This window comes from Anguilla rostrata, chromosome 10, assembly GCF_018555375.3.
Source record: "Anguilla rostrata isolate EN2019 chromosome 10, ASM1855537v3, whole genome shotgun sequence".
Taxonomy (NCBI): domain Eukaryota; kingdom Metazoa; phylum Chordata; class Actinopteri; order Anguilliformes; family Anguillidae; genus Anguilla; species Anguilla rostrata.
Genome location: NC_057942.1, coordinates 23,046,285 through 23,063,376, shown reverse-complemented (window position 1 = coordinate 23,063,376; position 17,092 = coordinate 23,046,285). Strand labels below are relative to the sequence as shown.

The following is a 17,092-nucleotide window of genomic DNA, read 5'->3' as shown; positions in this document are numbered from 1 at the left end:
TGAAGCAAATAGAACAGTATCATTGATTTACTGGCTCTGTCTCCATCTGCTGAACACAGATAAGATTTCATCATTGCTATGTAAGTATTACTGCTCAAAATATTTCAGTTATATACGTTTTTTTTAAAATTGAGTGTCTTGAAATAGGTTAGTGGTATTATATAATGTGCATATTTCACATTGTAATGTAAGCGTTAGTTGTTCTGTAATAGTTTTTGTGAAGCATGCAACAGTGATGAGTGAGAGTTGGAACATTGCCAAAACGTGGAGGACGGTTGAAAATTGTTTTCATGTCGTCCCATCCCCATACAAGAAAACATACGAGAGTACAGAGTATTAGAAACACATACAAGAGTTAATTATTACACATTTAGGTACTGTACCGCATTGTGTGACATTATTTTAAAATCTGATAGCAATGTTTCATCTTAAACCTTCATAAGGGGCTCATATGCTTTTTATAATGGACAAAAAGCATTTTATTCAATTTTGGAGAGATTTTGGATATGTGTCTGGACCCCACGATATTTTAGACCACTGTACTAACGGAAAGCTTGTAATTCCCACCTGAAAACGATGCAGCAGTGATTTTCTTGCGTCAGAACAGTTGATTTGTAGTGAAATGCGTGAATATGTTGTGATTTACAGAAATGCATAATTTAGACATTTTGGATATATTTGGAGATGCTGGGTACACTGCTTAGTGGTGGCCAAGTGTGGTCAAGAAGTTTTTGATCCAGCACATGTATAGTTTAACCTGCTGTATATACGCAATCTCTCAGTATTTCATTGCAAACTAAAAAAGTGCAAATTCATTTTTGATTTTTTGTCTAGACAATTGCATTTGTGGCACTTTATTTCTTCCAAAATTATGAATATATACTAATCTGCATTAGTTTTGTCTGTGGTGTTCACATCTGGAGTTATAAAGCTTTAAATCGGGTACCTATGGGCAACGATTTGCAAGATATGGCATGTGCGCTAAGGGGTTAACCTTGTACGGCGATCAATAAAGGCTAACAGCACAGTAGCACTTAATTATTGTCACTTCTATCACCTTTGTAATTTAAGTAATTCATGCAGTGTACTTCTTTATCCTCTTTTTCAATATCATATAAGACTTTCTGAGTACTGAATATGCCTTCCAGTCTATTGGTAACCTCTTCTCTAGTAAAACTCTCAACAAAATTACAATTTAAGGCATCAGCAATATCTTTATTCTTAGAAAGCAATGCTCCTTCTTCATTTCTGCTGCACCTGATTTCCTCTTTGACTTTCCTTTTTCCTACTACAGTATTGAAAGAAATGTTCAAGATTACTTTTTGCATGTACGGCAATTTGTCTTTCAAAGAGCCTCTTGGCTTCCCGTAGTTCTTTTTTAACCTTAGCGCTATTACAATATGTGCCTCAAGGAACCAAAAGAGCACCAGATTGTGTATTCCCCCATTTTGAATAAAATTTTGAAAAAAACTTATTCTACAAAACTTGACTGATTTGCACAGTATTTTGGCTTAAATCACATGCCTTTATGTTGGTATTAATTTCTTGCACGGGTCGACTGTGGCTGAATTTCAGGCCAATGAAATTGCAGTGGCTTTTCACAAAAATGCTGATAATTCCAAAACTGTTTGACATAAAGTTATGAACTGGGCATGTACATTGACAGTTGGATCAAGAATCTGGCCTTAAGTTTTTTAGCCCAATCCAATGACATGGTGGCGCTAAAAATATCCAAATGTATAAAAATATTCAGAAATTCATAAAAAATCACTCTTTTATTGCAGAGAATTCAAACGTGGTACAATGACAAAAAGCCCTATTAGGAACACAACTACATTTGTTAATGCCAATTCATGTGACCTCATTGTAAAGTGTTATCCACTTCCTGCTATGGAAGTGTTCGGCAGCCCATTGAACCACTTGGTAGATTTTTGTGAAATTTGGCACATTGATAAAGGACCGGTCAAGGTATCCAGATGCTATGTTTGGGGTCAGTCCATCCACCCCTCTAGCGCCACCAACAGGCCAAATTGCACTTTAGGCGGAAATTTCACAGGCCAAATTTCACATTAGGTGCTGCCACACCACTCAAGACCCACACCAAGACCAGACCACACCCCCCAATACAGAGATTCAGACCAAGACTTACCAGGTCTTGGCAAGAACTTTCATCAGTCTTAGGAAGAAAGAACCAACATGGAAACTGACAGCAATTTTATTTTTAAATTGGCCAAATAACATGCTTTTCTTCCCCCAACTTTAGATATTTTTAATCAAATAGTTTAGCCAAATTATTATGGCAAGGAAACCTTATATTGTCCTTTTACATTCTATAAAATGCAAGGAGAACAAACAGGTCAACCCCTTTTGCATCAGTAAAAAATTAACATTAACCTGGCATAGGATAATTTTGAAATTGATCCTTCAAGATTGTCATGTTATTTATGTTGAAACCAGGCTTTGTTAAATAAGTCTAGCTACCTTCGGCGACACTAGGGGTTATTTGTTTCGCAAATTTAGCAAGCTATTTTATATTCTCCTAATCTCAAACAGTTTTGAAGGTTGAATTTATGTGTGGGAAAAACTAGACTTGCTTTTACATCCATTAAGTAGCTATCAAAGGAGTCAAAGATATCCTGAAAAGTAGTCTTTCTGAAGGAAAACTTTTTTGTGACCAGGTGAGTACACTTGTTAAATGTGAGAAAAGTGAATTATCTAGATGACTTCCTTTACATTTTTTACTTATATTGTATGTTCATTTGAAAATAGATTTTTTTTGTTAGATCAGCTCTTTTGCTGACGTTTTCCGAAATGATCTCAAAAAGTTAAGTTGTCCATTTTTTCATTATGTATTTTTGTACTGCATGTTCAGTGTATACACATGAACATAATGCATAATTTTAACAATCACAATGCCTATAGCCACATTGTTCCCACAGGGATTAAATTCGTTATACAATAGCAATATACAATGTAGCATGTGGTGAAATGTCCTCTTGTTCCTGCAGAAGGAGGTCATGGTACAGGTTTCTGGCCCAGCTCCTCAAGCGACTACCTCTGGATTACCCCCACTGAAAGTTTTTCTCGGAAACTTCATGAAGCCGTATTTCAAGGACAAAGTCACAGGACTGGTAAGAATATTTTGTCAGCTCAGATCTCAAAGGTCATTGCTCTCAATCAGTGGTTCACAAACTTGGTATTGGAGATCCCTATGTACGTTTGTTTTATGGAAATAAGCAGATGCTGAAAAACCGGGAGGATGACAGTTTACTTTCTGTGTAAAAATGGGAAAGATGGATGATGCAAAAGTGAAAACAGTATAATTCATTGGGAATTTCAAGCATGTCCTCTTATTGGGAATATACTTTATATATAGGGGAATATTAGGGGCTGTTGTATTTCATTGTGCTTGTAAATGGATTATTCCATAACCAAATTTGTTTTCTAGAAACTATGTGCATGTAAAAGTAGTCACAGAGTGAGTGTGAGTCTCTGGTTCACCAGAAGTGATCATTTGTTCACAATGAAACAGTCGTCCATCTGACAAAAATCCGTCCCTCCTATTTTCTCAAAATATTGAGTGAAGCATGTAAATTCCCCTTGCTCTCATACAAAACCTCTCTGCATGTGCAGATTTATGCACGCTGAAAACTCTAGCTGCACATTCAGATTTATTCTGCTCACTGTCAGTTTGCAATCTGCACGCACTTGTATTTCATCTGCCGTAGCGTTACTGCCAGGCAAAAAGAATTGGTCAGAAATTCATTAGGGAAAATTAGCCTGACCGAAACAAAATTTGAACAGTGTCCATCGGTTAAAAAATGTAGAATCTACAGCTAAATTTGTGTCTGTGCAGGAAAGCTTTTGTTTTGATTGGGCTTAATTTCTGTTGTACTGTGTCATGATGTTTTCCTCATTTTTGGGATTTTGGGCAGTTCAAATTCGATGATACTTGGCACAGTGGAAGACGGTTATTTGCGGTTGTGCAGGAGTATATTTTGTGCCGATTCTCCACTTAAGTAGTTATAAGTAGTTATAATAGTCTGTTGAAAATGCAATTACTTTTTTCTGTGATAATGGCAAAATATGAGGAAATGACAAGCCAATTAATTTGCAGTGCGTGTGGCCCTCACAAAATATAAATAATTCCAAAATGTTTGCCATAAAGTTTGTGTCTGCATTCATTGACTCTCTCTGTGCTTGTCAACTGCTCGAACCCTGGTAATCCTTGCTTGCGGCTATAATTATTATTATTAGGGGTCCAAGCAGCGAAGCTGGTGGAACCCTGTTGTTTTTGTTAGGATTATTAGGGGTCCAAGCAGCGAAGCTGGTGGAACCCTATTGTATCTGTTAGGATTATTCTTATTATTTTTCTCTGCTAAAAGTGTTCAGCAACCATAAGTCCTGGAGCAACCAAATTTGGCAGGTGGGTTCCTATGGCCCCCCACTAGGGTCATAACTCCCACACCGTAAGTCAGATCAACACAAAACTTCATCGACTGATGCATCTGAATGTGCTCTACAACTTTCCTATTGGGAGCACCTATGTCCGCCATATGGTTTGCACATCATTCGGACTTTTTCATTAGGTGGGGTGCGGAAAAGCTGGAGCTCCAAATCTAAACGGTTACGACATCGAGTAAACTTCTTTACGGCAAGCGACAACCATGGCGACGCAAGTAATCCGACACCGTAGGTCTAGTTTTTAGCAGTGAGGAGACAGTGCCACCTAGCGTGCATGCTAGGATAGGCTACCCAAAGTTTCTTAGTAAAAGCTTTCTGAGAGGATGAATAATTACTTTTCTTTGGCATGGATCCATTTGAAGACAGTCTTGGGTGAGTTCGTTAAGTCTTTAAATCTGTCATTATGCTGAGAAATAGCTAAACCATTTTATTGATAGGTTCTGAGTTTCTGTGCAAACGCGCGAAAACACGCTGGTATAATGAAACAATGACGGTAGTCCAATACATATATAGTCCGCTTCGTTCCGTTGCTACCATAACATAACGACCTACAGCTGCAGTTTCTCGCTGCAATTAATATTGCATAATATTGAATATAAACAAAAGACGCAATTTATGCTGTAGTCTGCCAGTGTCTAAATAAATAATACGGTCCATTTGAAGACAATATCGGGTGAGTTCGTTTAGTCTTTAAATCCGTCATTGTGCTGAGAGAAATCGTATTCTCAATTTAATCTCTACATTGACTGTAAGTTTAGGGTTGTAACTAGGTAGTTGTTCCGTAGGTGACTTAGTCTTAACTCGTCTTAACTATTGCTTGAATGTTCTCATAGACTGCGTTGTTGCTGTTCTTGTTTGTGTTAGCGTTAATCAGTTTAACCAACTGGGTCCAAGTTGAACTATGCGGTTGTTCCCTGCACTTGGACCGATACTTCTCTCTAGCGGTTTCGTCATACTTGTTCCTGGTTATGGTTATACACTTTGTTGTACGTCGCTCTGGATAAGAGCGCCAGCCAAATGCCTGTAATGTAATGTAATGTAATATTTCGTAGCAACAAGATAAACCCGACATTATCCCTAAAATATGCCAATACAGCAGTGACAACGCTGCTCACTGAATAACGACATAAACGAGACAATTTTTCTTTAATTATACCATGTCATTCTACATTCAATATCTGGGACTAAACTTTGAATAATTATACAATCTTACCACTGGTTTCACGCGTAGAGATGTCCCTATTGCGACTGAGTGGTCATATATTGTCTTGGACAATCCGTTTGTGATTCCTGTTGCTTACGGCGTTGTCGCTGTTTTTAGTACAATTTGGCTTGAATGACAGTTCATTTATTCAGTAGGTGAGAGTATAAGCTTTCTAACGATGTATAACATGTCTGATTTTGCATTTGGAACGGCGTTTTATAGTTCAGCGTAACAGAATGTTTTCTTATCGCATTCACAATCCGTTTGTGATTCCTGTTGCATCTGCCAATAAATAAATAAAACGGTCGGCTGCTCTGCGCATAGGTCGCGACTTGATAACTCGTCTTTTGTTTCGTTTTTTCTCAATGTCGTGTTTATTATTTGAAATGTGTATTTATGTGTTATCATTCTATCTGTCTCTGAGGCACTCTGAAATGTGCATTCTCTGCTAAACTGAGCAATGGATTGGAATATGTCTCTGGCGTAGTGTTGCACGGTATACCAAAACTTCAGCACTTTCTCGGTACTTAAAAAAAAAAAAAAAAAAAAAAAACGGTTTCGTATTTGAATTTTCCAACGTTCGGTAGTTCTGCGTCAAATGTAAAAGCCAGGGAAATGTGTCTCCCGCATTACTGATTTAGAGGATGAAAAGTGTAGTTTGTCAGAATCTTCGCTAGATGGCAGTAGTAACTAAGGTTGCCAAGTGAGATGACCTGCGCTTGCACGTTCACATCCCTGATACAGCGCAAGCTTTGACTCAGTTCACTTCAGTAGCAATAGGTGTTCCAATTTGGAAATATTTTATTATAGATAGATGCTTTATTGTTATTAAAATATGCTGTTTTTAAATCTATTTAAAGGTGAAAGACCTGTTTTAAAGAGTATTTACTTTACAACTGTTTAATTTTTGAAATATATTTAACATATTTTTCTATTGTTCAGTGTTGTAACACTATAGGCCTATGCATATGAATATGTTGAAGAGACTTCAACTTACAGGTTGTTAATGAACCAGGTTGTTAATAAACCATGAATTAGAAAATGAGGTCAACCCTTCTGGACATTGCGTTTCTGATCTATTAAGGTAATTTCAGTATCGTTAGGTACCGAGTATCGAATTAGCCCCGTTTCAGTATCAATTATCGTGATACTACACCTGGTATCGGTATCAAAGTCAAAATTTTGGTATCGTGACAACACTAGTGTGACGCCTTTTTTAGTTGCGGCGCAGAAACACTGCAGCTGTGCATACACGCCGGACCATCTAAGTGTCACGACATACCATCTAAGTGTTACGACATAGTAAAGGCCTTTACGGGAAGCGGCCAGGACACATCCATGGCGACATAACTAAGTCATCCGACAGCGTCTCTTAGCACAAAATTGGCCATAAGTCATCAATATTTTATACGATCATCATGATATTCAGTAGATATGTTGGGTGAAGGCATATGATCATGAGGACAAAGCCATTTTAAAATCGTTCCTTAGGGGGCGCGATGGTGCCAATGCTTGGACCCCTCCCAACGCCGCTTGCGGCTTTAATTATTATTATTATTCTTATTTTTCTCAGCTAAAAGTGTCTGAGGCTCAGCAACCATAAGTCCTAGAGCAACCAGGCAGGTGGGTTCCTATGGCCCCCCACTACTCAGGCACTAAAAATCACCTATGTCGGCCAGATGATGGCGCTATAACAATGGGTTTTGCGTAAAAGGCCATAAGTCCCACACCATAAGTTAGATCAACACACAACTTCATCGACCTATGCATCTGAACGTGCTCTACAACTTTGCCATTGGCACCACCCATGTCCGCCATATTGTTTTTCCGCCATTATAACTTAATCATTGGGGCGTGTCAGCTTTCTCTGCTAAAATGTCTGAGGCTCAGCAACCATAAGTCCTAGAGCAACCAAATTTGGCAGGTGGGTACCTATGGCCGCCCACTACTCAGGCACTAAAAATCACCCGTGTCGGCCAGATGGTGGCGCTATAACAAAGTCCGATTTATTTATTATTTATTATTTGAAATGTGTATGTATGTGTTATTATTCTATCTGTCTCTGTGGCGCTCTGAAATGTGCGTTGTCTGCTAAGCTGAGCATTGGATTGGAATATGTGTCTTTATATTAGTAGTTTATCAGTAGCCTACCGTTCTAAGTGCAGGGAACAACCGCATTGTTCAACTTAAACCCTGTAGGTTACACTGATTAACACTAACACAGACAAGAACAGCAACAACGCAGTCCATGCACAAATACAAGCAATAGTTAAGACGAGTTAAGTCACCTATGAAACAACTACATAGTTACAACCCTAAGCTTACAGTCAATTTAGAGATTAAATTGAGAATACGATTTCACGCAGCATAATGACGGATTTAAAGACTAAACGAACTCACCCGATATTGTCTTTAAACGGACCGTATTATTTATCTAGACATTGGCAGACTACAGCATAAATTGCGTCTTTTGTTTATATTCAATATTAGTAATTGCAGCGAGAAACTGCAGCTCTAGGTCGTTATGTTATGGTAGCAACGGAACGAAGCGGACTATATATGTATTAGGCTACCGTTATTTCATTATACCAGCGTGTTTTCGCGCGTTTGCACAGAAACTCAGAACCCATAAATAAAATGATTTAGCTATTTCTCACCATAATGACAGATTTAAAGACTTAACGAACTCACCCGATACTGTCTTCAAATGGATCCATGCCAAAGAAAAGTAATTATTCGTCCTCTCAGAAAGGTTTTACTAAGAAAGTTTTGGGTATCCTATCCTAGCATGCACGCTAGGTGGCAGTGTCAGACCGTTCTTTCACTGATAAAAACTAGACCCTACTGTGTCGGATTACTTGCGTCGCCATGGTTGTCGCTTGCCGTAAAGAAGTTTACTCGATGTCGTAATCGTTTGGATTTGGAGCTCCAGCTTTTCCGCACCCCACCTAATGAAAAAGTCCAAATGGTGTGCAAACCATATGGCGGACATAGGTGCATCAGTCGATGAAGTTTTGTGTTGATCTGACTTACGGTGTGGGAGTTATGACCTTTTAAACTATGATCCTTTGTCATAGCGCCACCATCTGGCCGACATAGGTGATTTTTAGTGCCTGAGTAGTGGAGGGCCATAGGACCCCACCTACCAAATTTGGTTGGTCTACAACTTATGGCTGCTGAGCCTCAGACATTTTACCCGAGAAAACTGCCACGCCCCAACTAAAAAGTCTAAATGGCGGGCAAACAATATGGCGGACATAGGTGGGGCCAAAGGCAAAGTTGTAGAGCACGTTCAGATGCATAGGTCGATGAAGTTTTGTGTTGATCTGGCTTATGGTGTGGGAGTTATGGCCTTTTACGCAAAACCCTTTGTTATAGCGCCACCATCTGGCCGACATACGTGGTTTTTAGTGCCTGAGTAGTGGGGGGCCATAGGAACCCACCTGCCAAATTTGGTTGCTCCAGGACTTATGGTTGCTGAGCCTCAGATACTTTTAGCGGAAAAAAATAAGAATAATAATCCTAACAGATACAATAGGGTTCCACCAGCTTCGCTGCTTGGACCCCTAATAATAATAATCCTAACAGATACAATAGGGTTCCACCAGCTTCGCTGCTTGGACCCCTAATAATAATAATAATATTCTACAGTGCACGTGAGAAAGTTTTGACATTCAGGAGCCCACCCCCATGCCCTGTTTGCCCTTGAGTCAATACATTTGGTGTCCTTCTGCAGATGAGGAACAAATTTGCCTCAAGGACCCGAAAAATCTGGCATATTGGATTTTTAAAATTTATAATAATTCCAAAACAGTTTAACATTACGTTTTGAAACTTAGTGCATACTGTATAGTGGCAGTTAGGTCAGGGCTCTAACCAAGCCCAGTCCAACCACATAGCAGCAGCGCTATAGAGATCCAAATATTTTTAAAATTTCAAAAATGTGTTAAAAATTACTATTCCTTTGCAGAGATTTAAATCTTGTTATAAGTATAAAAGCCCTCATAAGGAACATAGTTATGGGAATTATATTGACTCATCTGTTGCTTTGATGGGCCTATCAAGCCTACATAGGCCGAATAGCACCGCCCTTTTTGTCTTTCATGCTCCCAGTTTATCCCAGATTGAGTCAGTGTAACCAAAGTACGGTGAGTGTGTGTGTGCACATATACAGGCATTTACACCGATCAGCCTCAACATTAAAACCACCTGCTTTTATTTTCTTTTTTCTGATTTAATTTTTTTTTTCCTGTTTGTAATCAAACAATTCACACGTGGTCAAAGTGCAGACTCCGAGCTTTTATTAAAGAATATTCTTATACATTCTGGTTTCACCATGTAGTAATTACAGCACTTTTTATACGTAGTCTCCAATTTCAGTGTTTTTGACAAATTAACATAATGTCAAATAAAAGAGTCATGTTTTGTATTTGGTTGCATATCCTTTGCATGCCACGACTTCCTGATGTCTGTGACCTATCAACATCATCAGAGTCTGTATATCTTATTGTCAGGTTGTCCTACACGCGATACAAATACTCTTTGCATTTGAATGGATCTCTATGGGAATTGGGGGGTGGGACTAGATTCAGCTGTAAATTATGCTGATACAGTATGGAACACATTTGTTGGCTAAATGGCTTGAAGTCATCAAGGGTCCAAGGTATCAAATGAACCTTGTGCAGTATCGCCTATAGGGTGCGCTTTCTGCAAAATACTCATTTGCATAGGCTCCATAAGGCCAACTTGTATGCAGTTTGACTGGAATCCTCAGAAAGCTTGGTTGAACCACAGTGGCTTTTCTGATAGAACAAATACATAGACTCCCTTCTCTATCACTCCCTCTCCTTGCCCCCACAGTCAAACTCTGAAAGGAGGCCATAAAACCCCTCTCTGTGCAGTTCCTGAGACTTAACATATTCTGTTTTCTAGAAGTATAATGGCCTTGTAAATTGTTTCATCCATCATTTAAAGAACTACAATGGACATTTTGAGTTAAAACACATCCCTGACCCCTAAAGCATCAAAACAATAATATTGACATTTGTATATTCATTAGACTGTGACATTTCATAAAACGCTTCCATGTAAAGAGGATTTGATTGTCTTTACATGGCAGTGCTTCATGCAATGTCATTGTCTACTGATCATACACATGGCAATATAGTTGTTTTGATGTATTCCGGGGGTCTGGGATGTTATTTTTACCTCAAAAACTCATCTTACAGTTTTTTTGTAACATTTTTTTGTGTAGTTACAGCATATGATACATTCAATTCAGTAAAAAAAATGTTGTATAGTGCGAACTGTCACAAAGACAAGGCAAGGCAAGAGACAGAGAAAAAAGAGCAAACAGATTAATAAACATTTTGGTGTTTTTTCGGTGTTTAAATAATTAATTTATTTATGTTGGTTTGATTATTTGAATTCTATTAATTTCATGGATAAACAGTGTTGTTCTCCAAAAACTACCATATCATAGTTTTTAAAACAAAGCTACTCAATGCAGTTTGTGCAGAAATAAGCACTGCAATAACTACAATGAATATAATCCATTGTGCCTACTGACACATAAGTGATGTTACAGTTTGGAAACACAGAACCTAATGCTTGCAGGACATGAATGATGGAGCTGGACTGAAGAGGTACACTACATTTCCAAAAGTGTATGGACTCCCTTTATAATTGGAGGTTTTGGCTATTTCAGCTACACCCATTGCTAACAGGTGTATAAGATCAAGCTTAAAGCCATGCAATCTCCATTGACAAACATTGGCAGTAGGATGGGTCATACTGCTCAGTGACATTCAACGTGGCACTGTCAATGGGTGCCACCTTTCCAACAAGTCAGTTTGTCAAATTTCTGCCCTGCTAGAGCTGGCCAGTCAACTGTAAGTGCTGTTATTGTGAAGTGGAAACGTATAGGAGCAAGAACAGCTCAGTTGTAAAGCGGTAGGCCACACAAGCTCACAGAATGGGACTGCCGGGTGCTGAACAATGTAGTGTGTAAACATCATTTGTCATCTGTTGCTACACTCACTACAGAGTTCCAAAATACCTCTGGAAACAATGTCACCAATTGTGCATCACCCAGGTGGGTGCTACACATTGGTGGTGGGTGAGGTGAGCTCTCCTTCACTGTAAAGCACTTTGAGCATCTGGAAAAGTGCTATATAAATGTAATTATTAATAATAATAATAATAATAATAATAATAATAATCATAATAATAATCAAAAGAACTGTTCGTCAAGAGCTTCACGGCATGAGTTTGCATGGCTGAGCAACCATACACAAGCCTAAGATAACCTTGCACAATGCCAAGCGTTAGCTGGACCATTGAACTCTGAGGCAGTGGAAACGTGTTCTCTGGAATGATGAACTACGCTTTCAATATATTGATATTACATATTATTTCATTTATATATTTTAATGAAACTGGAAGCTATGGGATGCCATGATAATGTTCCCTATGATTGAGATGAACATAGAGTAATACATTGTTGCAGTTCTATTTGATGAAGATCGTTTTTCTCAATAATACTAGTGTATACTAATTATACAAGCAGCGCATTGTCCATGGATGTTGCCATGCTGTGCCATGACATGCTATGCATGCTGCAAGAACTTCCTTTTGCATGATAATCATGGATAATTCTTTGTGCAGGTGAACATTGTACATGATTTCTGGTTAGGTTTATGCTTCCTCAATATATTTTGCAATGGTTTGGAAGACTATAATAATTTATTTAAAGTAATGGAACCCTGATGACTATTCTGGTCCTGTCTTAACAATTATGCCTGATTATTAATAATTATGCCTTCTTTTTTGTCGCCAGTCTGGTATTTATACATTGTATTTATCTCTCTTGTCAGGGTCCTCCTGCCAATTCAGAGACTAGAGATAAGATGAACATGGGGACAAGAAGTTATGATGAAATGAAGATAAGAAGATGTAAGTTAAGTTGTAATGGAAAGTTAACCATGTGGCTGTCAGAGGGAAATGTCTTCAGTATTTCTGTTATTTGGTATGGAAGATTGTTTAATCAAATGAATGAATGGAATTCATGGAATGGTTTTTTTGTCATGCATCTAAAAAGGTGCATCCCACGTGGGATTGTATAACTTGCAGTTACAGTAACATACAATATGTTGGTCAGGTCACTTAACATAATACTACCTCAAAACATTTGATATAAGACAACATCTACAAATACAATTAATTTTTTACTAAGGTAATTCTGTTTTTCAGTTAAATGGAGACATTACTTTGAACAACATATTCTCAGTTCATGATGACTTATAGACTATAGTTTGTCAGAAAAATAATTTTGAATGAATTAGTTTTGGCAAATCAGTAAAATGATGATTGAGGTCATTATATCACCATAGAACCCTGAAACCTGCTGTGTATTTAATAACTTGTCTCCTCAATTAGAATACATTCAGCATCACTACTGTATCTCTATGTAGCCAGTGCTGCCTGCATGAAATTGAAAGAACTCTCCATAAAACCATATCAAATTACACTCCGCATAATGCAACTTGGTTTCTTGGTCGCTGAACTATAGGATGGATACTTAATGCACATAACTTTAAGTGGAACTGAATAAAAAAATCACCTGTGATAAATTCACAGATTATGCTATGCAGAACAAAATTTACAAATATTTTATCTTTGGGGAAAAAAGTTATTAATGACTGAATTTGAATAGAAAACTGGAATATCGAACTAAACTACTGTATCTTTACTGTAGTCTTGCAGACTTGGTTTTACCCACAATCTCCTCTTCACATTTTTTGCTTTTTGTGAAAGGTATACAGTGATCCTTTCTTTGCTGGTGGTTGGACTCCATTTGAGGGGGTCGCATCATTTGAACTACAAATGTTGATGTTCACTTCATTTTGTTTTTATGCGAAAAATGTGATTTTGATTTTATTAACCTTGAGGAAAAAACTGGTTCAGTTAGCTAATGTTATGTTTAGAGAATGCTAGCTTGCTAAATATCAGCATAGAAGTAAGTAAAGAAAAGCTGTGGTTTGGTTGGTTAGAATGGTTAGTTTTTCTGATTGTGATGGGTTGCTTGCATTATAAAAATAAAAAAAGGAGGGACTGTCGCTCCAGAACAATGTTTCGCACCAATGCTCCCAATTGAAAGTCCAGGTCACATATGCGACCGGAATGGCCATATTTTTTTTTTAGCCCTGCCTTTATAATACAGAGGACAATATTAAAGAAACTACATTTCATTTTCAATATCATGTAACTCTCATAAATCGTCAGTCTTTCTCGCCCGCAGAATGATGGACTTTTATTTTGTAATAATTGCTTCTCTGTGTTCATCACAGTTATGTTATGTCCTTTTGCTGCGTTAACTCAACCGTGAATGCTCCAGACCAAACTGTCAGTTTATGCTTTTATGTACAGGTGTTAGCACTTCATGATGACCATCTAATCATGTGCACTTGATTAACAACGCCGGATTAGAATTATCTTAATTGATATAACAATGGCAAAGGTGGCCTTACTCTTTCACACATGGCTTCTGCATGTTGGCTTGTTTGGTTAAATAAATTATGATTGTAAAATGTATGTGTATTATGAGTCCCGTGAGGTTAGGATTGTCTACGGACTATTATCTGAGAACTTGAGGACTTGATGAGGATTAGTCCAAAGGATGTCCAAATATGTAAAATCGAAAGAGGGTGACTTTCACAAAAAAAAAAAAATATCACTCTGCATCATCACTGTGCTACTGAATATGAATCTGCAACGGTAATTTTTCTAAAACTTGATTTACTGTGTAACAGTTGGGAAAAAAACTGGGTCATTCAGAAACAAGAGGTAACATTCTGAATAGAATTTTCTGCGGACTCAAAAAATAAATAAAACATTACTTTTTAGTGAAATCTATTTTTTTTCCTGTTTGTGGAACATTTTGAGTCTTGACAGCCCTACAACATACTGGAACGTTTTATCAAGATGTGCTACCTGACGGTACCTGGAAGGTCATCTAGGGTGGAGTTGTGGAGAACGTGCCAGTCTGAAAGCTGTAAGGTCTGTAATTCTCATGTTTGTTTTCCTTGTCAGGGGAGGGTTGGCAGAAGACTCTGTTGCTCAGCTCCGTTGTCAGTGACACCATGAAACGCTTGCTGCAGCCTAAGCTTTCCAAGTAAGTAGTCAAATTGTGAAAAGGAGTTGATTTATGTCAAATGGTAAATCTGTGGTAAATCTGTGTAAATCAGGCATGATATAGAACTATTATTTGGCTGGTTTCTAATACACATTACGTTATAATACCACATGAGGAAATGACTAACCCTTGCACTCAGAACATATGTGAAATAATTTAACCAAAAAAATAATAATACACAAAGAATAACTTTTGTGTTAATCAAAATGGTAAATGGACTGCATTTATATAGCGCTTTTATCCAAAGCGCTTTACAATTGATGCCTCTCATTCGCCAGAGCAGTTGGGGGTTAGGTGCCTTGCTCAAGGACACTTCGACACGCCCAGAGCGGGGTTTGAACCGGCAACCCTCCAACTGCCAGACAATCGGTCTTACCTCCTGAGCTATGTCGCCCCTACAAAAGATGAAAGCCTGCAGTCTAATTGAAAATCTTTAAATTCTAAACAACTTGGCAGCACTGGCCTTATTCAGAGTTTTCTTTTAATCAGTTTTGGACAATCAAAGGACATGTAGCTCCACAGGCAGCTGGCATGAATGGGCACCTGAGTAACTGCATTACATTACAGGCATGTAGCAGACGCTCTTATCCAGAGCGACTTACATTGTATCCAATTAAACAGCTGGATATATACTGGAGCAATGCAGGTTGAGTACCTTGCTCAAGGGTACAATGGCGGGGAATTGAACCTGCAACCTTTAGGTTACAATACCAACTCTTTAGCCATTACACTACACTGCTGCCCGACACTGGGTATATACTGAAGCAGTGCAGGTACCTTGCTCAAGGCTATAATTACAGCATCTGGCCTGGGATTTGAACCTGCAACCTCTTGGGTGTAATGCTAGTTTCTTACCAATTTTGCTACACTGCGGGCTTGCAGTGGTTGCTGGGACAAAACTATATGGGAAGTCACAAGAGCCACCAACCCAGGCAGGTGATCAGTGGAACAATAACCAAGTGATCAATCATTGTTGCTACATTTCACTGGCCTAGAAACAATATTGCCTTAATTGCATCCTATGCAACATCTTCATCTTGAAAATACAGCACAACCTTGCTCAGTCATTACTATGATGCGCTGGAAATCAGTGCCTGTGTTCAATACTGCCCTGTGCTTGTTTGTCTGCCTGTATTTATTTTTCAAAAAAGTGTTTGGGACGGTACTGAGCATGACCCTTTTTTTTGTGGGCTGTATCTGAAAAGCATGTGGCCAACAGAAGGAGAAGAACAGGAAACATCTGTGGATTGGCTACAGTGTTGCGTTTTCAGCTGTGTTAGTGCTGGAGAGAGAGTGTCATTTTTGTGGCTAACCTAGCACTAACCAAGTGGCTAGTCAGTGTTTGTTTTGTTTGGGTTGGCAGGTATGCCATCCGCCAAGTTTTGCCTAGGCAGGGCAAGCCCCATACCGAGAGTTTGTGCAGTTTTCAGGGTTTCTTGCATAAATAATCGCAATAGCCACAGACTCTCAGCGCAAACCTCTTAACGCAAAGCCCCTAGTGGTCGGCATGCCGAGATTACTTAACTCAGACATTCAGTGCTACTGCAACCAAAGTATGAGTTAAAAACAGAAACGCAATGTTTTAGTTTCATCAGTAGACAATACATGACAACTATGCTGAATACGGAGTTTCGCAGTGCCACCATTGTCGCTGTGGATGTTCATTTAACATGCACCCCCTCCCTGCAGTCTCATCTGCAACTACACTCCCCACCCATGACATAATGGACAATATTGTCTATCTTGGCATTCATAAAAATTTTCTTTCACCATTCAAAAATCGTATTCCGTCATTGCAACAGGATAAACCCGACAGTAGCCCTAAGATATGCCAATACAGCAGTGAAAACGCTGCTCACTGAATAACTAAATAAACGAGAAAAAGTTTTTTAAAATTATACCATGTCATGCTACAGTCAATATCTGGGACTAAATATTGAACAAATATACAACCATACCATTGCTTTTACGCATAGAGATGTCCCTTTTGAGACCGAGTGGTCATATATTATCTTGGACAATCCAAAATATATATATAATATATTTGTGATGCCTGGGTACCTTCCAAAATAGCTGTGCGTAATACCACACGTTTACGGCGTTGTCGCCCTTTTTAGTACAGTCTGGCTTGATTGACAATTCATTTATTCAGTAGGTGAGAGTATAAGCTTTCATAGCGATGTATAACGTGTAATTTTGCTTTTGGAATAGTGTTTTATAAGTCAGCGTAA

General features: G+C 38.4%; 1 protein-coding gene across 7 annotated transcripts in view; it reads left to right on the top strand.

The window, feature by feature from the left end:
* The window catches only part of snapc4 (small nuclear RNA activating complex, polypeptide 4), a 152,578-nt gene that overhangs the window by 29,946 nt on the left and 105,540 nt on the right, over nucleotides 1-17,092 (top strand). For 6 of the 7 annotated variants that reach the window (XM_064297543.1, XM_064297539.1, XM_064297538.1 and 3 more), the window contains 3 exons: nucleotides 3,009-3,131; nucleotides 12,544-12,622; nucleotides 14,759-14,840. In XM_064297543.1, coding sequence (XP_064153613.1) covers nucleotides 3,009-3,131; nucleotides 12,544-12,622; nucleotides 14,759-14,840 — 284 coding nt within the window. The remainder of the gene's footprint in view (nucleotides 1-3,008; nucleotides 3,132-12,543; nucleotides 12,623-14,758; nucleotides 14,841-17,092) is intronic. The other variant, XM_064297540.1, reaches the window with a different exon arrangement.